The following is a 22,895-nucleotide window of genomic DNA, read 5'->3' as shown; positions in this document are numbered from 1 at the left end:
CTACACCTCTGCTCTTGAGCCCAAGCTTGCCTTGCTCCCAGTGACGCCCTGCTCCCTGGTCCCCGCAAAAGGGATTTTGCTCCAAGCACTGTGAGATCTGGATTGGGGGAGGGGAGCATCTGCCAGAGAGACAGAGAGAGAGAGAGAGAAAATTCTGAAGGGGCTTCCTCACTTCATTTCGCACACATCGTCTCAAGGAGCCAACAGAGCAGTTGCTTGGGCCCATTTTACAGACGGGAAACCGAGGCCCCCTGCCAGAGTTTGCACAGCCGGAGAAAGACAAGACCCAGGCCCAAGCCCTGCCGCCGGGCTCCCTTGCCCTGAGGCTGCAGGATGAAGGGCGCGAGATGAAGGAACGTTCTCCAAGTTCTGTGCTCAGATGCAGGAGGCCTGGGGGCCCTTCTGGAAGCGGGCTTTGCTGAGCGACGCTTCCAGACTGACCCAAACGGCCACATTTCCTAAAGACGCTTTATTGCCAAGTTATGGATGACTCCTAAACACGCCGTGCGCCGTTTCTAGAAATAGCTGCTCCTCTTACTTGGGGAGGATTGAAGGAGGGAGTGTCAGGCATACAGCTGAACCTGTCCGTGTGTGATCTCATCCCGTTCCCCCCCCCCTCCCCGCAAGCCCAGCAGCTGGGTGCCCCTTCTCCCCACCTGGGGGCTCAGAGTGGGGGAGGGCCTCGCCCAATGTCACAGAGCATGGGCCCACGATTCCCCAGCCTCTGCCTGGGACGAGCCAGAGAGTCTGATATCCACGGGGAATATTTTTAAGAGAGAATATTATTCTTCAGTTCCTGACAACCCCAAAGCATGACCAAACTCATCCTCCCTCCGGATTCATTCCAGCCGGGGGGACCCAACACGCCCTAGGTCTGCCGCTACCCCCCCCACCCCCCCCACCCCCCCACCCCCCTCCGGCTGCAGATAAATCAGTCCCATGGAAGCGGCCTCAAGTCAGGGCCTGCCCCTACTCGAGAGAGGCCCTCACTCCCCGCTCCCCCGGGGGGCAAGCATGTGGCCCCCCAGGCCAGGACCCAGAGATACAACCACCCCTCGCTGCGCTCACAGGGTCAGGGGAGACCCCGCAGCTGCTCAGCGCACCACGGAAACTGATGTGGAGTGTCACATTTTCCACTTGTTAGCTCTCGGCCTCCCCCGTCGGACTGTGCCTGCAGAGGGGAGAAGGTCTGTCTGTTTGCCACAGCACCCCATGCACAGGAGGTGCTCTGTTGGGACCTGTAGGCCGTGAAGTGAGCCTCATCCCTATTTGACAGATGGGAAGACTGAGGCCCCAGAGGGCATGGAACTGCCCTGGGGTCGCCGGGGGCCAGGCCACCAGCTTGGACCAGCCCTCTCCTTTTAGTCCAGGATTCCCCAAGGGCTGGGCTGAGGTGGAATCCCAGATCCCCCATACCTGGGCAGCTGGCCCCATCTGCAGAGTCTGTTTCTCCATCTGTAACTTGGGGATGGTGATCCCTGGCAGGCCCATCTCAGAGCGGCTTGGGGAGACCATACAAGAAAAAGAGGGGATAACAGTGTGCATGTGGGGGTCAGTCCTTGAGGCATCAACTCAAAATGTGTCACCCTGAATGTGCCTCCCCCCTGTGCAGGCAGCACAGGGGCCAAGGGGAGGAGCTTTGGGGTCACGGGACCGATGTCACGCCCGCCCAGCAAGAAAGGGCTGCGGGGCAGTTTTTAAAGACATTCCCCTCTTGGCCAGAACAGACCACCTCAGTCCCCAATCCAGGGGCAGGGCCTGGAGCTGCCCCCCACCGCCCCCCGCCGGTCTTCCTCCACGCGCAGAACAAATCCTGGCTGAGCGATCCCGCCCTTCCTCAGCTCCCCCTCCCTTAACAAACTCAGCACTTGACTTGGTCGTTTTTGCCACCAACTTGGAATCATGGTATCGGGGTACCGGCTGCCTCCGGCTCACCCCACTGTGAACATGAGAGCGCGTCGGGTTTTGCCTTCCGTGCTTCTCCAGCCACGACAGGGGTCAGTAAATTCCACGAGGGGAAAGGCAGGACCCCGAGCCGGTGCGAAAGCAGCGAGCACACGAGTAACCCAAGTGATGCCATATTCCCTTACCGGGTTCAACAATGACAGCGCCTGCCGTTTGCGGAGCACAGGACTCTGCGAACTTCACTTGAGCCCCCAGAACCTCAGCCCCAGAAAATGGGGGAAATAATAGGACTGGCCGCCATGGAGGCAGTTACGAGGATTAAATGAAATGATCCATGTAAAAGGCTTAGCACGCGGCCTAGCACACAGCAAGCATACTCCCTGCCTGAGCGGGGAGACCCGCGGGGCCTGCCAGGATGGCCCGGGGACCCCTTTGGCCTGGGTTGGAGGGAGGAGGGGAAAAGACACGCATTTGTTTCCCTGGGGACACCTCGTTGTTGATTTCACTTCTGGGGAGGCCGCCCACACCCACGGAGGGGACTGACTGAGCTTTCTTTTTCAGAGTCCGCAAAACAGACCCAGGGCTGGGTTCCAATTCGCATGAGGCACGTGGCCCAGGGGTCGTGAGCTTGGTGGGGGCAGCTGCCCGCCCCCGCCCCCCCGCTCCGAGGCAGGGCTTGGTGACACAGTACCACCTACCTCTCTGTCCTCGAACCCTCAGAAAGGGGACTTCTGCCCGGCCACCTCCTGCCCACACCCCCCCCCCCACCGTTGCCGCCCTCCATACGGAAGGCCGGAGGTATGGGGGAGGGGGCTGTGGAGGTCAGGGTGGCCTCCCAACTAGCACCCAGATCAAGGGCCCCCCGGGTGCTGATCCAGGGTGTGGCCTGAGCAAGGTGTTATCCTGTGCTGCAAAATGGGAACCAAGTTCACGGGCTTCTGGGAGGATTAATGGAGATAACACGGGTAAAGACTTGAGCACATGAGGAGCCTCCCCAAAAGGTTAGCTGCTCTCAGGATTATTACCCTCACTGTTCTTCAACAGCCCAGGGCCTTGCAGGCATCAGACCTAATACTGCCCATACGCCAGCAGGGGATACTGGCCACGGGACCATCTCTTCGTCTCCGTGGGCGCGGGGGCGGGGGGGAGGGGTGTCTGCCCCACCCCCTGCCCACCAACGGGTGGGGGGACCGGGGTGCGATCCCAGGCGGAGCAAGCAAATTAGAATTCCGTGCGTATTTTTAACTCAAAGCTTATGTAAGGAGCAGTGTGGGCCCCAGCACACAATAGCGAATGACTCTCGCCCGACTCACCCTCGCCGGATTCCGACAAAGGGAAATGTATTTTGGTTTTTCCTTTATTTGGACCTGGCAGGGGGAGACACTGGCGTCTGACAGCTGCCACTCAGCTGGGGGGTGGGGAGGGGGCTGGGCCCCTGGGCCTGGAAGCAGAAGCAGGCCGGGGAGCCACGGGGTTGGGCCACGTCCCATCGGCCCTTCTGTCCTGCAGCCTGGGAGTCCCGTGGGCCCCCAGACACATCTGTGATTCTCCTGGCTCCTGTTCCCCATCTCCAAGAGAGGCCCAGCTAGCTCTGGACATTGAACATCGCCTTTCACTCCTGCCCAGGCCCCAGAGTCCAGGCACCAGGGAGGGCAGAGGCTGCCTCCAAAATCCAACTGCTTCTCTCTTGCCCCCCTGCCTCCACCCCGGTCCAGGCCCCCACTGTCTCCCGCCTGCGGTGGCCTTGTGCTGGCCCCCAAGCCCATTTCCCCCGCTGTGAGTCAGGTGACTTTCCTAAAGCGTCAACCAGAGCAGGCCCCTCTCCTGCTTAAGCCTTCCATGGCTCCCCAGGGCCCCCAAGATAAAGCTCCCAGCTCCGCATAACCTGGCCTGCTCCCCTCTTGGGCCTCCAGCCTCAGAGTCTCAACAGAGCCCTGATCCTTCCCACCTCCACAACCCTGCTCCTGACGTTCCTTCTGCCTAGAACACCCTCTCCTCCTCACCCCTGCTGACTCCCACCATCCACCTGGCTGTCAGCCTTTTGGCAACGTTTCTCTGACGTCCCTACTCTGAGGCGTGTGACCCCTCTCCCTGCTCACAGATGGCACCTCTGTCCCCAGGTCCCCCAGTGGCAAGGATAGCACCAGTGACCCCCTAGCACTGATACATCTCACCCTGGCAGAGGGGGAGTCCCGGGTTCAGGGCCCCTCTGTAACCAGCAGCCGTAGATGGAAAACATCATGGTGGGGTGGGGGTGGGGGTGGTTTGGAGTCAGATGACCAAGGTCTGCATCTTGGTCCCTGGCACTTCCCCAGCAGGCTGACCTCAGGCAAATCACTGTCCCTCTCTGAGCCTCAGCTTCCTTCCCCGTGAAATGGGACAAGGACAGCACCCCACCCGTTGCCCAGTCACACCAGGCTCTCCGGTGCCCGGCACGCGGCAGGTGCTCAGGTAACGGCCACCAGCTATCACAGCAGACAAAAGCCACGGAAGGGAGTCTTGCCCAGGGGTGGCCAAAGTCCCCTTTCTAAGGCAGCACTAAGGCCCATCTCCAAGAACCCGCCCCTGGGGATGTGGGGGACCCCTACCACCCAGCTGGAGCCCTTCCGCAGAGCCCCACAACCCCAAAGCGGACCCCTCCTCGGCTGCCCGTCCACAGTGCGTCCCCGGGCCGTGTCCCCTCCTCCGGGGAGGTACACAGGCTCCAGGAGACTCACCCACTTTGGGCTCAGAGCAGGCACAGCAAATCTAAACCGGATGCTGGGCTGCACAAAGAGAGTCCGTCCACAGAGCCACGAACCAAGCCGGCAAGTGGCAAACCCAAAGCCCCACACCAATCCTCCCCCACACTCGGCAGCCTTGGGGGAGTCCCCGCTCTGCGTGCGCTGAAGCCTAGATTCACATCCCACCCCCATCTGAATCTCACCAGCTCCGTGACCTTGGGCTGGCTCAACTTGCTGAGCCTCAGTTTCCCCATCTGTAGAAGGGGATGACAATCCCTCCTGTGTCCAGTCCCTGTCAGAGGAGCCTGGCCTAGGGGCCCTGAAGGCAGACACACCCACGAGGATCCCAGCTGTCCCTCTGGTCCCTGGCGCACAGTAGGCACCCGATAAGGATTTGTTACATATTTTATGCTTTGCTGTGTGACCTCGGGCAGGTCACTCTCCCCCTCTGGGCCTATTTGGGCCTCTCTAAGATGACTGATAGTAGACAGATATACAACCTCCTTGACTCTTTTTATTCCTTTGGGGAAATGAGATTTTACATTCGACGTGGACAGGAAGTATCCCCACGTGAGGGGCACTAACAAACTCGGCCTGAATAAGCCCCAGGAAACGGCCTGCAACCTCAGGGATCAGGAACGGGGGGCTGGTGGCTGGAGGCCTGACTGACTCTCCATCCGGGCATCTGCCGGCACCCCCTACCCTTTCTCTGCCCACCCTTCAAGGACGGCTTCTGTGTCACTGTGACAAATGAGGAAAGGAAAAAGATGACCATGTCCCATGTCCCCAGTCCCATCAGCTCCAGGGATGTTAAGAGGGAGCACTGACCTCAGGCTCCCTGCGGGCCGGGCCTCGGCCCGTATCTCATCGGATGATGCCAACACCAGGGGAGAGAGGGCCCGACACCCCAGCTCATTTCACAGGGGAGGAAACGGAGGTTCAGAGAGGGGACGTGGCTGACCCACGGTCACACAGCTAGCCAGTGGCTAAGCCTGGGTCACTCCCAGGTCTGTCTGATGCCAACGTGTGTGGGTGCATCAAAGTCACACGAAAAAGTAAAACGTCCCAGCCAAGGTGGCAGGTGTTACCTCCCCCCCAACCCCCGTCCCTCCTCTTTCCGTCTCCCTCTCAACACCCGCGCACTATTCTTTCTGCCCTTGTTCTCTGTCTCTCTCTGAGTCTCTGGTGCTCTCTCTCCCTCCCTCCCCTCTTCCCCGTCTTTCCCGGAAACCAAAGCTCGCTTTTTGGGGAAGGATCCTAAGGCTCACAGATGGGATGAGAATGACCCGGGGTGACAGAGTAGCCAAGGACAAAACCCGAGGCCCCATCCGATGCTTTCTCCACGGACGCTGCCTGAGTTTCCACATCAGCCCCCTCTGATGGGGGCAACACGGAGCTTGCACGGGGGCTCCCGAGAGGTAGAAAGGGCGCCCCCCACCAACGATCAGGGGGGACCCTGTGAGGCCCCACCTTCTCCGGCCCCACGAGGGTGAAGAAGGGGCTTGCGCTGGCCCGCCGGGGCAACGGAGTCTGGTGCGAGGCTCGGCCAGGCCCCTGGAAGGCTTCGGAAATTAATTGGAGTTGACTTGGCTGAGGGCAGCTGTCATTTAGATTGAGAACTGGCTGAGGGCTCCACTGAGGCGAAGCAGCAAGGGCATCGTGGGGACCAGGCTGCTGAGCGCTGGGAATGGGGGGCGGGGGCTGAATGCCGGAGACCTTCTGCAGCCCTGGAGGAGGAGACGGGGTGGCATCGGAGGCCCAGACTCCCCGGGATGGACGGGGCAGGCCCCTCACCCCAGCCCGAGCCTCCGATCGGGCTCCCTCTCCTGGCGCCTCTGGACACACAGCCAGTGACCTGTGACAGATGCAGCCCCGTGCACCCCCTGGGCCACTCCCGGCCTGTGTGCTGCAGAGACGTGACAGGCTGGGGGGGGGGGGGGCTTCAGGCCGACCCCTGAGCCTGCCCCTTCCTTCTGACAGTGCCCACAGTGGCCCAGCAAGGGGGCCAGAGCAGGAAGACCACTCACGGCCCGCAGAGTCCAAAGCGCCAGGTTTCAGCCTCGGCCTTGGGGACGCGAGCTGCCCCCCCAGCCTGTGTTCTCATCCGTGAAATGGGGACGGAGGCAGTATTATTCTGAGAGAACCACCAGAAGGGTCCGGCGGGATCGCAAGCAGAGCAGTTAGCACCCTGCCAGGCACCAAGGACGCCCGGAAAGACAGATGCTGCTATCGGCGTCTCTAGTAGGATTGTTAGATTTGAGACACTCTCCAGCCCCCGTCTCTGGCAGAGCGCTCCCAACCCTCTGTTTTCTCTCGCCTTCTCACTGGCAATTCGTTCCCCTTGGCACCGGAGCCACCCCTGGCCACCCCTGGCCAACCTAGTGCTGGGTGGCCCTGGGCAGGATGCCGCCCCTCTCCGGGCTCCCGCCTGCGCACCTGTGCCCTGGGAGCGACCCAGCGCCAGGGTAGACACCTCCCCGGAGCCCCCAGCACCCTGCCTGGCGTGCGGCGGGCCCTTCAACAAATATACTAAACTAAACTAAAACAAATACACACACACGTTCCTGTTGAGGTAGAGCCTCGTCGCTTTCAGCCCACGGAAGGAGAGGCCAGATTTAGTGACACCTCGGAATTTAAAACAGTTTTCAAAGTGCTGATGCTTTGGGTGGAGGCTCTCGGGGACACCTGCCCCGCCCACCCATCCGGGGCCTGCGGGAGCTCTGCGGTCCTCCCATGGGGGGGGGGGGGGGGCTGTGTGTCCCGTAGTGCTTCTGCGTCCCCGAGGAAGGGCTCTGCTCCGCACGGGGGTCAGTTGTGGAAGAGTCACACGCTTTGCAGACAGGGGCTTGGGTTCAAATCCCAACCCTGCCACCGTCAGGCTGGGGGACCCTGCATCAGCTCCTCGACCTGAGTCTCCACTTCCTCACCTGAAAAAATGTGTCCGGTCACTCCTGCCTTGCCGACAGGGGCAACGGGCTGGTACCCAGGTGCCTGGTACCCACAGGACCCTCGAGGTCCCGTTCCCATCATCATTCTCCAAACCTGAGGCTTCCTCGGGCAGCCTGGAAGAGGGGGCCCTCGAGACAGCAATAACAGGAGGGCGATGGGCCAAAGCATCCCTACTGAACAGGTGTGCCCAGCTGTATGCGGGGCACGGGACTCGGAGAAGTGATCCCAGCACAGAGCTCCCAGCACCCCCACCCAGAGTTCTCAGACCGATGGAGAGTTACTCCACAAACACGTAAGCACAAAACAGAGCGTTGTCGCTCCCACAGCAAAAGGCTGGCCTGTGTCATCGACGCAGGGCACAGGTGGGGGTATCTGGGAAGAATTCACAGAGGAAAGGGCATACAGGGGGGCTTACAAATGCACATAAAGCTTCGCAGCGAGAGAAGCAACAGGTACGCCCCAGGCCAGCGCCGTCACTGGAAAGAACAAGAGGCCAGCTCAGGGGCCCCGACTGAAGACATGGGGGACAGGGAGGAGGAGAAATCTGCAAAGTTGAAACGAAGCCAGTCACAGGGGACCCTGGACGCCCCAGGAAGTGGCTCTGTTCCTGAGAGCAAAAGGGAGCCAAAGTAGGCTTGTGAGCTGGAGAGGGGCGTTGGGAATCTGTCAAAATGAGTATGAAGCTCCCACCTCATCCATTCCAGCCTTAGCATGGGACACCTGACTTAGAAACACATTCCACTGGGGACAGGGTCCTTTGTGTTCCACCACTCTCAACAAGAGGGGGGTCCGATCCCAACCCCGACAGAATGGTACTCTGGGAGAGCTCCGGTCTAACTGGACGGGCCGTTCCTCCCCAGCAGCTTCTGAGTCAGACACCTATAACCCGGGTCCCCAAGAACCCCACTTCAGTCTTGCCATGTCTCAGCTGATGACCTCTGCAAGGGACTCCGCTCCACCTCTCTGTGCCTCTACCTCCCTTCCACACGATGGATGTGAACATCGTGCCCTGTGCATTTACGTAAACGAATTCTCTCTGAGGACACTGGTGGGGAAACCGAGGCACAAAAGACACACATCCCGGGTTATCCAATGGTAAGCAGAAGCATCGAGGGGAAGTTCCCTGATCTCTCTGCATCTGAGTTTCCCCATGTGTGAAATGAGACCACACACCTACCGGGCAGAGCAGCTGGGAGAATGAATACAATAACATTAACAATAACAAACAACAATTAGAGTTGATACCTGTCACAACCTCATCCCTCACCATAACCCTGGAGGACGGCTTCTATTCTCCCAACCCCTTTTTCACAGGTGAAGGACCTGCCAGGGTCAGCAACCTACAGCTCATGGATCAAGTCCGGCCCACTGTCTGACTTTATCAATAAAGTTTTATTGGTACACGGTCACGCTCAAACACTTACATTTGGTCCATGGCTGTTTCATGCTACGAGGGCAGATTTGAGTAGTTGTGACAGGGACTCTGTAACCCATCAACCTAAAATATTCACTCTCAGGCCCTCTACAGTGAAAGTTGGCTGACCCTGAACCTGAGGTTTATAGAGATGACGTCACTTGTCTATGTAAGTTCACACAAGTAGGAAGGAGCAACCAGGCACCCAGTAGGCACTCAATACATGCTTCCTAGAAACATGTTTATATGTGAACAATGCTGCTAATCTGTGAAGACCCTTAAGGAATCAGAAATGTCCTCCCTGTTCACTGTGTCCCTGGTATTCCTTCTCGGGCCACCTCCCTCCTCCCTGCCTTCTTATTTAAAAGTCAGTAGGGGCGCCTGGGTAGCTCAGTCGGTTAAGCGTCCAACTTCAGCTCAAGTCACGATCTCACGGTTCGTGGGTTTGAGCCCCGTGTCGGGCTCTGTGCTGACAGCTCGGAACCCGGAGCCTGTTTCAGATTCTGTGTCTCCCTCTCTCTCTGACCCTCCCCCGTTCATGCTCTGTCTCTCTCTGTCTCAAAAATAAATAAACGTTAAAAAAAATCATTCCAGAATGTATCTACGACGCAGCAAAAGAGAAACGTGGGCCCTCCAAGGCAGAGTGAGTCAGCCACATCAGGCCAGGGGAGACAGGTGCCCACCCCCCAGAAGGAGGTTGTCACAGCTCAGTCTCCCCTCGTAGAAGGATAGGGACGGGCTGGGCACAAGCGGGCCCAAGGGGACACCAGTGGACAGAGCACAGGCCCTATGGCAGGCCCCGGGGTCTTCTCACTGGCTCATCTCGTTTATTCCCTCAGCGATCCTATCAGAGCCAAGGTCACAAAGCGAGAAAGCGAAATGTTGGAATCCAAACCCAGGTCTGTGTGAGTCCACAGGCCGTATTGTCTTACCCACCCGTGGCATCTGCCTGGCCTGGGGGAGAGAGATGGGTGGAACAAGGGAAGCTGGTCTAGGCTTGGGGGGAGCCGGTCGGTCACTCCCAGCAAAACAAGAGGGAACAGAGCCTCTGGATCGCCGGTGGCGGGCACACACATCCTGAGCTCCCGTGTTCCAGGGGATCTGGCAGGTCGGGCCTACACTTTTGAGGGGAGGTGTGCCTGCCACCCCAGCTTGCTTTCCCTCCCTCCCCTGCTGCAGGAAACCGGGGCCCAGCTCTGCCAGAAGCTGGCTGTGTGACTTCAAATGCATCACTCACCCTCTCTGGGCCGCCGTTCCCTTTTGTAAGTGGCAGGAGTCCCTACGGCCAGGCCTGTGATTCTGTGACCTAAAGAGGCCATCCAAGGAGGTACTGCCCACCCCAAACTCTGCTGTGGACTGACGGGAAAGGCTGGCTAAGCTGTACCTCAAGGATGGAGAGGGGACGGCTCTGTCCTTTGTGTGCCCAGTGGGGCCTGCAATGCCCAGAGTGAGTCTCTGGGGTTGACCTGGGAAGAAGGTAGGGTATGGATTCTGCGGGGAAGGCGGGGGCCACCACATTCCTTCCATGGCAGAGGTCATACCCCCTTGTCCCTGTGGTTTTCTGAAAAGACTGGGCTAGCCGTGCTGTAAATTGGAGAAACTGAGGCTGGAGAGGAGCAGAAGTGTGAATAGATCAGAGGACTCCTGCCTGCTTGCCCAAGCCAGCACTCAGTCCTCTCTTCATCCGGAAGGTCTGACAGTGGAGTTTGCAGTAGGCTGTCACCAAGTGGTGGCAACGCTACGCATGCCTGCTCTCCCCTCTTTCTGGACCACTACAGTCACTTCTCCCTTCATCTAAGTCAACCCTTCTGTCTCCTCCTTCCTCAGGTAAGTCTTTCCAAGACCCTCAGTGGACTCCAAAGTACACTGTCTTATAACACCCGGTGCTAACCCTGACCTCTCATAATTGTCCTACCCTCTACCTCAACCCCTAGAACACGAGTTCCATGAAATCAGAGCCTGGTCTCCCTTAATCACCACTGTGGCCCATGGTAGACCCTCAACCAGTTTGTGCTGACCCATCAATTCCTAGGAGCAGGCATAAACCCTAAAGGATCAGTGAAATAAGGAAGCTGAAACTACATCGCCTGGGCCTCCAGACAGACCTGCATAAGAACTTTTCAAGGCTTCCTGATGCCAGTGAAGCAAGCCTTCATTAAGAGACTTTCCCACTGACCCCCACCCCAAAATTTACTGAGAGGGGCCACATCCCCTCACAGACTTATTATCCAGCAATGGAGGAATTACATCCACTTCCTTCCAAGTCTGGAGGCTACAATTCGCCCAATTTATTTTAGACCCTGCTCGTGCATGGGGAAGCCACAAAATGCAGATGCCTTTTGAACGGAAAGAAAAACTCGGTGGGAAGAGGCAGGGGTACGCTGACAAATGCCAGAAATTCCCTCCCACCTTAGAACCACTACCCAGGAAGACCCCTTTCCCAACCAACACCCCCACCCAGCCCACCGTGATCTTAAGCACCCCTCCTGCCTACTGGCCCCGAGCCCCTGAACCCACTCAGACAACCTCTGAGATGAGTATTCACGCGGACACCGGGCAAGGGAATCCGTTGAATAACCTCCAACATTCCCACCATCTCTGTGTTCCCTTCTTCTTCAGGGAAGGAGACCACATCCCAGACACTCGTTCTAGAAGTTCCATGTCCATCCCTGCATCGGGACCTCCCACCAACCTACAGAAGGAGGGCCTGCTACTCCTTCGTAAAGGAGGCGGAAACAGGTGCACAGAAGCGAGATGACCGGCCCAACACCACGCAGCGAGGGAGCAACTGAGACAGGATGAAGTCAAGTCCTTTCCCCAAGGCTCGGGTACTTGCACAGTAAGCCAGAAAGACAGAGAAGAAGAGGGAGCGAAAAGAAGGGAGAGAGGAGAAGGAAAGAAAAAAAAAGAAGATTCCCTCTCTCCTAAAGGGCTGTCACCCTCCCTTCCCTCCCGGTCCGCCCACTGTAAGTCTGGAAGCACCTGCCACTTTCTCGGGAGTGAGAAGAAGCTAGCATGCCATCCAATGAGGGCATCTGATCCAGGCCAGGCCCCGCCCACTGCAGGGTCTGAGCCCTGGGGAACCAGGCCTCTAGGGAGGGAAGCGGGACAATAGGGAAAAGCCTCTGCCCTCAGGTGCGTGGGTCACCCACCTGAGCGAAACTCTTGCAGAGGGAGGTTTCCAGTTGCCATGGGGAGATGGGGGGGGCGGGGCGCAGGGGGCAGGGCATCTGTTGCTAAGCAACAGGCTTGCACCAACAACCTACCCAGAGATCACGACATGCTTGGGTTATAACAAGTCCCTGATCTTGGGGGCCCCTATGACATAGCTCAGGAGCTCTGTGCATCCGAAACTGGGCTGTCCACGCTCTGGAAAACTGTGTGGATGATTCTCAAAAAATTAAAAATAGATCTACCCTCTGACCCAGCAATAGCACTGCTAGGAATTTACCCAAGGGATACAGGAGTGCTGATGCCTAGGGGCACTTGTACCCCAATGTTTATAGCAGCACTCTCAACAATAGCCAAATTGTGGAAAGAGCCTAAATGTCCATCAACTGATGAGTGGATAAAGAAATTGTGGTTTAGATACACAATGGAATACTACTTGGCAACGAGAAAGAATGAAATCCTGCCATTTGCAACAACGTGGATGGAACCGGAAGGTATTACGCTGAGTGAAATAAGTCAGGCAGAGAAAGACAGGTATCATACGTTTTCACTCTTATGTGGATCTTGAGAAACTTAACAGAAGGCCATGAGGGAAGGGAAGGGGAAAAAAATAGTTACAAACAGAGAGGGAGGGAGGCAAACCATAAGAGACTCTTAAATACAGAGAACAAACGGAGGGTTGGTGGGGGGAGTCGGGGAGAGGGGAAAATGGGTGATGGGCATTGAGGAGGGCACCTGTTGGGTTGAGCTCTGGGTGTTGTATGTAAGCGATGAACCCCGGGAATCTACCCCCAAAACCCAGAGCCCACTGTACATGCTGTATGTTAGCCAATTTGACAATAAATTATATTTTTAAAATAAATAAATAAATAAATAAAATAAAATAAAATAATAAAACTGGGCTGTCCAACACGGCAGCCACTAGTCTCATGTGGCCTTTTAAATTTAAAAATCAATTCCTCGGGGTGCCTAGGTGACCCAGTTGGTTAAGCGTCCGACTTCGGCTGAGGTCACGATCTCGCGGTCCGTGAGTTCGAGCCCCGCGTCAGGCTCTGTGCTGACAGCTCAGAGCCTGGAGCCTGCTTCAGATTCTGTGTTTCCCTCTCTCTGCCCCTCCCCAACTCATTCTCTCCCTCTCTCTCTCTCTCTCTCTCAAATAAATAAACATGAAAAAAATTAAAAACATAAAATAAAAATCAATTCCTGATTCACAACTAACCACGCTGCAAGTATTCAACAACCATCTATGGCCGATGGTCACTGTCCCTGACAGCACAGGCAGAGGACCTCTCCATCATCGTGGAAAGTTCTATTGGACGGCACTGGTCTAGAATTATCATCTACGAGGTCCCAGTCTGTGTCAACTGGTTTTCTTACAAAAGGCAAGCTCCATCGTTTTTCCAATAGAAGTTTCTATAGATGGAGGTAAACGGGGGTGCTGGGATAATCCTTTTCCCGGATTATCAACCACTAGGGACTCCCACCAAAACATATTTCCTCTTGAGCCCAAAGCAGAGCACGGCCCGCTGACCGCCCACAGCTACTCCCTTCCATGGAGCCCAGACACAGCCTCAGAGTCTTTCTCAACGCAGCGTTCGAGGCAGCCAGAACGAATCGATCCGGATTAGCAGGTGATATTCAGTCTAGAAATCTGACTGACCTTGTGCAGTCCTGGGAAGGGAGACACTGAGGCCCAGGGAAATACAGCTCTGGACGGCTGAAGTTCACACCCTCAAAAAGTGCCTGGATATGCAGTGACGGAAAACAAAAAAAAAGTAGCAATAATAACGGTGATGCCTCTGTACTGATCACCCGCTCCGCGGCCAGCCCCAAGCCTCCATTTACACTGGTGCAATCCTTTATTGTCATGACAACCTATAACGTATGCATTATGATCTCTCCATTTTCCAGATGATGAGTGAAGGGAGATTGAGAGATCCAAGGGGACCCACCCAAGGTCACACATTCGCTAACGGGGTGAGCATCATCTGATCTGGATAACTGGCACCTGGAGCCCTCCCCGGCAGGCCCTGGGCCAAGCGGAGAACGAGGGGTGCGCTCAGCCCCCCACCCCCCCGCTTTTTCCCAGCTTTGTGACCTTGGACAAGGCACTTTCACTCTCTGGGTCTAGTCTCCCTGCAACGGGGTAATAGGTCTTGCTTCGGTCGAAGAACTCAAAAATACGTGCGGATGCTGTATCCACAGTAAAAAGGAATGATTATCAGCCAGACTTTGCAGTCCAAACCTGTTTTTAACTTACGCTTAAATCTACCATCAAAGGGATTTCGAGTCCAGAAAACGGTAAGGCCAACCGGTTCCATTTCTTGAGCAGCTTCTCTGTGCCACACGCCATGACTGCTTTCGCGTGACAAGAGCAAGGTTAGGTAGAAATGACAGAGACCGAGCGGCCGGCACAGCCACAAACCCTTCACATCCGACCCCTCACAGAAAAAGTTTGCTGACCCCTGCGCTAACTCATTGAAGGGGCAAAACTACTCCCGTTTTACAAATGAAACACCGAGGCTCGCGACGAAGGGAGGTGATTTGTCCGAAGTCCCACGGCCGGGCAGGAACTGCGGAAGTCTGGATTCCATTTCTGGAGGTCGACCCGCAGGGATCTTCTAGGAAAAGCGGGTCGAGACACGTGCCAGGCCACCTGCTGGAAACACCAAGCCCAGGGGTATTCGCTGAGGCTCCTCAGACATAAAGGAAGGGCGGAAGAGAGGGAGCACGCACAGCCTCTCAGCCAGTGCCGCCCACCGCCCCACGCCCTCTCAGCCTTGGCCTCGGGGAGAGCTCACCACTCCACGGGCAGCTCACACCCAGCCGCCAACAGGCCCGGCGCCTGGCCCGGTGGGCACCAGCTCGGCCTGTTTTATCCCACTGCCTCGTCGCCTCTCAGTAGAGAAATCGCCCAAGACTAATTGCAAGTAATATTTAATTTTATCAGGGATAATTACATGAAATTAATTCAGCTTCTACCTGGAAGCACTTTGTTACCATTCGCTTTCCCAAGTAGCTGGGGTGAGAAAAAGGAGGCAGGCAGGCAGGCAGGCAGGACAAGGGAGAGACGGGGCCCCGACATACGCGCGGAGCAGGCGACGGGCAAGGTAATCAGGCGATGACGTAAGTGAGCGCCAACTGTATGCACGTGGGAAACGCTCCGTGGCACGGCACCGCGGTCACGCAACCCCAGGACAACCCTGCAGGCGGGCATGACGGACCCACCCCCCGACCGCCACTGCTTTGCAGAAGACGCCACGGGGTCCCAAAGGATCCCGGGCAGAGATCTGCGCGCCATCGGGGAGAGATTTCTGCTTGGAATCGCCTGCATTCCTGCTCGGCCGCTTCCTGGGGGCATGACCCTGCACAGGCCAGCTCGCCTCTTGGGCCCAAGTTTCCTCATCTGTCAGATGGGTGAACCGCCACACTGGTTTCCAGGAGTCGACCAAGTAGCCCAGACGACACGCGTGGCACGGGGTTTGGCACTCAGCAAGCGCTCCACGGAGGCAACCACGACTATCATCATCGTCATCAAGAAGTGCTGCTTCCGAGCTGGGGACTCCTGTCTCCACGGAACCCCGTCTGAGCCAGGGGTGGGGGAGGATCGGAAGAAGAATTTGGGGAAGGCCCGGCTTTCTCAGCCTCCCCAAGGAGACCCCACACACAGAACCTCCGAGCCGAGAAGTACAGATGAGGCCCCCAACAGGCCGAGAAACCCAGGCTGCTCCTCCCCAGGCTCTAGCTCTCCACCCGGCCCTCCAGGAGCCCCATTTGGGGGCACAGGCTCCCCCGGGGCACCAAGAAGAAAAGGGGGCCCCTCTCTCACAGCTGCTGTGGTTGCCAGCCTCCCAGAGGTCTGGGGGTGGGGGGCTGGCGGTCTGGAGCCGCTCTGAAAGGCCGCGGGCGCCGGGGGTTCATTTAGCTGTTTTCGGGTGGCTCCGATGAGTTCATTTTACCCCAGCAGAATATTAAACAGCTCCTGGGGAAACAGATGCTGGGCTTCGGTTTCAGAGGGAGGGAGGATGGGAGGCCACAGGCCGGCAAGGGGAGAATTCAAGTTCCCCTTCAGGCAGCTCCAAAGACCTTTCTAGGCTCGGTTCAGCCTGAGCCGTTGCCACGGTGACCGGTGACCAGTGACCAAATGCATGGCATCAGCGGGAGCCCAGGCTGGCACCCCCGAATACCTCACGTCACCTAGTCCTCACAGCCCCTGCCACGAGGCGAGAAATGTGCTATGCCCATTTTATAGAGGAGAAAACCGAGGCACAGAGTAGCAACCTGACTCACTCAAGGCCACACAGCAAAACGGCTGCGCTGAGATTCAAACATCACCTTGGTCCTCTGATCTCTCCCCACCCCCACGGCACCCTCTTGGAAACAGACACCAAGCAAACGGTCTCGGGGCAGACCCGAAGCTTCCAAGTGTCCCGTGTGTTCAGATTTCCCTCCACTCGGCAGAGACATGATCCCACTTTCTATCGTTCTAATAATAATCTCTGACGCCTGAACAGCTTTGTTGGAGGCTACAGAAACGTCTGGGCATGTCCCTTCCTCTAAGCTTCGCTGCAATTTACCCATTCCGGACAGGGAAACTGAGGCCTGGCCAGCAGAGTGGATCCCAGAGCCACTGCCCAGTTGAGGGCAAAGGCATGACGCAAATCCCCCTCTGCTCCCCCTGCAGATTCAAGGTCCGGACCCCTGCCCCCGCGGACGGAGGAAGCTGGCATGCCCTCCCACCTCCGGAGCACAGAGAGGTGGGGTGACTTCCCCAGGGCCACACAGCCTAGGCTCTGAAGTCAGCCCCTTGCGTACCCCCCGATCCCGCTCCCAGCTCTCACCGGCTCCCACCGGAAACCCTCACACTCCTGGCTATCCACACAGGTGCCAAGGGGTTTCTTTGGGAGTTTGTGGTTGCCTATAGTTTTTCCACCCCCCGCATTCGGGGTAATTAGGGGATTACAAATCAATAACAAGTTAATATGCACCGAGTCTTGCCAGCTGTGAGCGGTCGGGTTACAGGCATGAGCGAATGTAGTCGCCACAGAACCCCGAGGTGGATGCTGCCATCGTGCCCTCTTCACAGATGACAAAACCGAGGCTCGAAGAGAATATTTGTGGCCATTACCATATGGACCTCATGTGCTGGGAGCAGCTCAGCCAGGTGCTGACCTAAGCCGCTGACCTGACCCCGTGTCACCCTGACACCGCCTCAGCCACACGCGCATTCTCCTGAGCCCCATTTTACAGACCATCTATGTGACCCCTGCCCTCAGATAACTCCACGGACGATGGAGACCTTTGGTCACCAGGCACGAACTCTGTACTACTTCCATGGACTGGTGGGGCAGTGGGGGGCGGGGTGCAGCTTGGCCCGGTGGGCGGAAAGATGGGGGTGCAGCTCCAGCTTTCCCACCTGCCAGCCACACCCACCCCTGCACCTCACTCACCTCATCTGTAAAATGGGTCCACAGAAGCAGCTGCTTCACAGGGGCGTGAGGATGCCGTGGGTGACTCAGAGAAGGCTCTGGCACAGGCTGGCCTCTCAAGGAATCCAAACGCCACCTCTGAGTCAGTCCCGTCCTCCTACTGGGCCCCAGAGAGCTCTAGGGATCAGGGTTCAGAGGAAGGACCCTAGTCCCATCCCTGCCTGGTACCAAATGGGAGACTCAGCACGTCACCACGGCCTCCAGGGCCTCAGTTCCCCCCCCCCCAAGACTCTAAAACCCGGAGCCCCCCGACTCTAGCGAAGACAGCAGGAAGAAGCACCCACACCCACAGGCAGGGGCTGGGCTCCAAAGGGTTAAGCTCGGCTCCGATTTCTCCCAAATGGCAAAGACAGAAGCTAAAAACCGCTGCCCTGCTCCCTGCTGCCTGAAGCCTGACCCCTGACATTTCCACTCCCAGCCGCACTTGCATTTAAAAAAAGGGAAGGAAGAAAATTTAACCATCCACACAGACAAACAGGTTGGGTGGTGGTAGGGGTGGGGGGTGGCAAGGAAAGACGGGGGTGGGTGGGGGGGGCTGCAGATTTCCTTTTGTAAAGTCCAGTTCACCGCCCTCCCCCCGCCCCCGCCAAAAAAAATTTTTTTTTTTTTTTAAAGAAAGACCTAGAAGGGAGGCAGAAGGGGGAGAACAGAATAAAAAAGGTGGCAGACAAATTCTCCGGAATCACAGGGCACCACTAAATTTTCTGATTAATTAACCCTGAAAGGGGCCTCTCTCCCAGTCCTTCCTGGGGGAGGTTCTGGCTGGCGGAGCCCTGTTTGCGGAGCAAGCAAGCCTCTTTGGGGGGTGGGGGGGATTCACTCAGGGGTCCCGGGGGGGTGGGGTGCTCAATCCCCTCTCGAGGCCTCGCTGTAGTTAAAGCCAAAGATGATAAGGAATTTATCAAACGAGATTTACACAGGGAAACCCTAATTAAGAGGTTAGTCTCCAGTTTAATTGCCTTCAAACCTAGGCAGGCAGGCCCAGACAGATGGATTTTCAGTCTGACCTCATTAAAATATAATAATAACCAAATAGAATACAGAGCAGAATCCCAAGTCCACAACGTGGCTAACAAGTGGGGGAGTGGGGCTTGGGGGGGGGGGGCGGGAAGGGCCGGGGGCCTGGCCTGACCCAGAATCCCCTCACGCTCGCATCCCCGGGGCTGGCCTCAGACCCCTGAGCTGGCCGGCATTGCCTCACCCACTCCTCTCTTGAGATCTGGTGATTCTGGACTCTTGGCCCTCGAGGCCTTTTCTCCTCCGGCCCCTGCCCCCCTTGAGGCTGGCACGCTGGAATATAAATTGGAAGCATGCATGCTCCCCCCCCCCCCCAACCCCAGGTGGATGCTACATACCAGACAAAAACGACTGCAGGCCTGGTCATCTGGGGTTAAGAATGGTTTTTGTTTTTGGCAGGGAATGTGGAGGAACCCAAAGGAACTGGCCGGGACATTGTTCCAGGAATGAAAGGGAGAGGGTTGAAAAAAGGGGTGGTGGGGGTTGGGAGACAGAGCAAACACCTGGGGAACCACAGCTGGGGATATTTTTCTGTCCCCCAGGGACTGGAGGGCAAAGAGTCTTTGTACCGGTTTTTAAAATGCAAGGAAGGGGGGCGCCTGGGTGGCTCAGTTGGCTCAGGTCACGATCTCAGGAGATCTCAGGGTTCGAGCCCCTGGTCCGGCTCGCTGCTGTCAGCCCAGAGCTGGCTTCCGGTCCTCTGTCTCCCTCTCTCTCTGTCCCTCCCCCACCCCACCCTGGGCAGATAGGAGTTTACTTCCTACCCACACTCTTCTCCACCCCACTTTTGTTTGATTGAACCGTAAATGAATGCTTGAGGCCGAAAACTCCAGCAGACGAGCTTGCTCAGCGTCACGTGGAGAGGAAACCCCAGCAAGATGAAAAGTCCTCCAGCTTTACACGGTTTTTCTGTCCCTAGTCGGTGACCCAGGCCGACGACAACGTAGCAGGTTCCTGGCGGCCAGGCACGGTCTGTAAGGGCTACTCACGGTATGTCTCCTAACAGCCCATGGAAACACGTCACTGTCCGCCTAGAGTCGAAATGTGATTAATACTCTTTACATTCTTTGTTAGCGTTGCTGCCGTAATTGCTAGAAAAGTTTCTAAGGTTAGCAAGGGACTGGTTTTCTAAGCCCTGCACTAACAGGGAACCTACAAAGTGGGTGTGCGGGACCAGGGTACTTGCAAACTCCAAAGGGCTCCGGGAGAGTGCACGATTCCTATCACGGATCCGTTTTCTCACTGCCTTGTGTTCTAAAACCCCCAGCCGTCTGGGGAATCCTTGCCCAACACAGCGGCCACCATCTCCACCCACCACGGCACCTAGGATCACCTTCCCAGACCCTGCAAACTGCTCTCTGCCTGCTGGAAACTGAGTCGCCTGGTAAAGGGACACCCCCCCCCACCTACTTTCTGCAGCACGTTGCCCTTTCCCCTTGAAGGCTCCCGATTCCTCCTGCGGGGGGGGGGGGGGGGTGCAAGGCCCGTCTTTATGTCAGAATTTAGTGACCTCTAGGATGTGCCAAATGCTGGGTAAATTCATTAACTCCTGTAATCCTCACTAAGACCCTGTTTAACCCAAAAAAACAGATGAGGACACGGAGGCCCAGGGCGGTGGAGGGACGGGTCCAGAGGGAGGCAGTGCTGGCCCAGACTTCGTGTGCTGTCCTCCTCCCTGATCTCTGGGGCGTAAAAGCCAGCGCTGAAGGCCAGCAGTCAGGGGACTAATGGAAGAGATTGGGGCACCCTGTGACGGCCCACCCAGGTCAGGGGGGGCACTGGCATCGGTAACGAACCTCAGGTGGGACAGGCGCTGTGTCCCGGGCCCCTGGGTCTCAGGCAAGCACGACCCATGGGAAGGAGGGGCTGGTGAGGACCAGTGTCGGGGATGGTGACAGGGCCAGCAGGGTGGGGACGAAGAATTCCAGTGTCCAGGCCGCCCTCCCTTCCCTACTCACCCCAGTCCCTCTGGAGGAAAACCCTCACAGCCCTCCTAGGTCTCAGGGCTGTTGGGGTGGCACTCAGCCCCCAGCCCTGGGACCAGGCAGGAGGCACCCCTGCATCCGACAGAGCCCCGGCCTTTGTTCATTCAGTCACTGGGGACCTACTGGCCACCAAGCGGCTGGGAGAGCTATCACCTGATGTTCATTCTGGTCTCGATACATACATCAGAGTTGCCCAGCCATCCTGGGCACCCCAGCAGGCCCACCCCAGACCCTCTTTCCTTACGCTGGCCAGTTTCCTAGAGAACGTTAACGATTGTTCTTTTTACCTGTGTTTCCTGGGTAATTCCCTCCCTCCAACAGGCATGGTGCCTGCTTTGTTCACAGCTATGGTTCTGGCATGGTGCAGGGCACAGAGAAAGTAGGTGACAGATACACGGGCAGATAGTCCCTGCCTATGGGGTCCCCAGAAGATACCAGTATTGACCCATTTGACAGACAGGCAGACTGAGGCTCAGCCAGGTTGCACGGCCTTGCCCCAGTCACACCAAGTCACCTGCCCGCCCCCAGGTCACTGCCCCTTCAACCTTGCCGGGAACCAACGGTGAAGATCTCAATTGTCAATGGTGTGGCTGACATTTGCCAGAAGAGGGAGAGACCAGGAGCCCATTCTATTTCGGGCATCTGTTGGTAAGAAATCAGCTTCCTGTCTTGTCCTTAGCGGTCCTGAGCATGGGATCCCAAGTCAGATGGGCCCAGGGGTGAACCTGCACTCTGCCCCCACTCCCAGCCAGGTGACCTTGGGCAGGTCACTCTGGCTCTCTGAGCCTCAGTTTCCTCATCTGTAAAATGGGGCTTGGTATGATTGGTGCCCGGTGACTGTGGCCTGTTACAATTGCTTTGCAGCTCAGAGAGTCAGGGAGGGAAGCAAAAGAAAAGCTTCCAGAAGGTGGACGCCAGGCCCGGGTCACCCAGAAGCTCAGCCCCCTGCGCCTCCTCGGGCCGGCCTCGGCAGGGCCTGTGCCTTTCCTGTCCGGGTGACCTCTGTCAGGCATGGAGAACAATGCCTGGGAAGAGAAGGAAACAGAGTCTCCCTGGGCCGGGACATAAATCGTGGCCTGCCCAGATCAGGGAGCGGACGGACATCCCCCACGCCCCCCACCTGTGGCAGGCTGAGCACTCCCCTTGGGCTTCGAGTGCCTTGTCCTGGGGGGGGGGGGGCGGGGAGGGGGAACACGCCCCCTCTGCCCTACCCTGTGGCCCCAGTGCTGCCAGACCAGGGGAAGAGAGTTTCTGCCTCCTCAGAAGGGGCCGGGCGTGAAGAAAGAGAAGGGAACCCGACATTGTCTCAGAGACTCTGGGCTCAGATGCGACCCCTGTTAATTGCACATCTACAATGTGCCATCAGCTCCCATCCCTCCGGCGCCCAATGCCCTCCCCAGGCTCCCCGACATCCACACTCCTGACCTGATCGTGATGATAAGCCCAGAGTGGCCCAGCCCCTGCCTGCCTGGACCATCTCTCCCCGCTCACCAGCCCCTCCCCTGCCCCCGGACACTGCCCGCTCCGTCCTGCCTCAGGCCCGGCCCCCACACTTGCCGTGTCCCCAGCTGGAAGCTCATTCGTGCACACCCCGATGGGGCTCGCTCCAGGATGTGGAAACTGTTCAATATTCAGGGATTCTGCACGCCGGCCGAGGGCTGAAGTCGGCCACGGTTGGGAGTATTTCCGCCTAGGGAATCGGCGAACGCTACTGAGCAGAACTTCCTCCCTCCTCCCCCAGAGAGCCGGGTGTTGGGCAGTTACCAGCACAACACTGGCGGGTCCCTTCTCATTATTCGAGCGTCTCCCTTACCTGTCACCACCCCACAGAGGCATCCCTGGTGGCCCAGCCTAGAAACTCTCGTGCACGCCCCCTTCTCTTAAGTCTCCATACCCGGTCCTGCCCGCTGTATCATTCTGCGTGTTTCGCTGTGTGTCCGTCCATCTGTCCACTCTCCTAGAATATAAACTCTGTGAGGGCAGAGGCTGTGGTCCACCTGGCGCCTGGCTGCATCCCAGCACCTAGGACAGTGTTAACACGGGCTAAGTGTTTCATTCACGTGTGTTGAATAAATACACATGCCAGGCGCTTTTGAATTCAGACTAGGCCAGGGGCGCCTGGGTGGCCCAGTCGGTAAAGCCTCTGACTCCTGACTTCGGCTCAGGTCATGATCTCACAGTTTGTGAGGTCAAGCCCCGCGTCCAGCTCTGTGCTGACGGCACGGAGCCTGATTGGGATCCT

General features: G+C 57.4%; 1 protein-coding gene across 2 annotated transcripts in view; it reads right to left on the bottom strand.

Moving 5' to 3' along the window:
* The window catches only part of MN1 (MN1 proto-oncogene, transcriptional regulator), a 48,326-nt gene that overhangs the window by 4,842 nt on the left and 20,589 nt on the right, over positions 1-22,895 (bottom strand). The window contains exon 2 of one of the 2 annotated variants that reach the window (XM_045459739.1): positions 1,417-1,501. The exons of the other annotated variant lie outside the window; for it this stretch is intronic. Within the exon in view, the coding sequence (XP_045315695.1) occupies positions 1,417-1,501 (85 nt within the window). The remainder of the gene's footprint in view (positions 1-1,416; positions 1,502-22,895) is intronic. 2 annotated transcript variants of the gene reach the window in all.

The sequence above is a fragment of the Leopardus geoffroyi genome, chromosome D3 (genome assembly GCF_018350155.1).
Source record: "Leopardus geoffroyi isolate Oge1 chromosome D3, O.geoffroyi_Oge1_pat1.0, whole genome shotgun sequence".
NCBI lineage: Eukaryota > Metazoa > Chordata > Mammalia > Carnivora > Felidae > Leopardus > Leopardus geoffroyi.
This window is presented reverse-complemented; position numbering and strand designations above follow the sequence as displayed.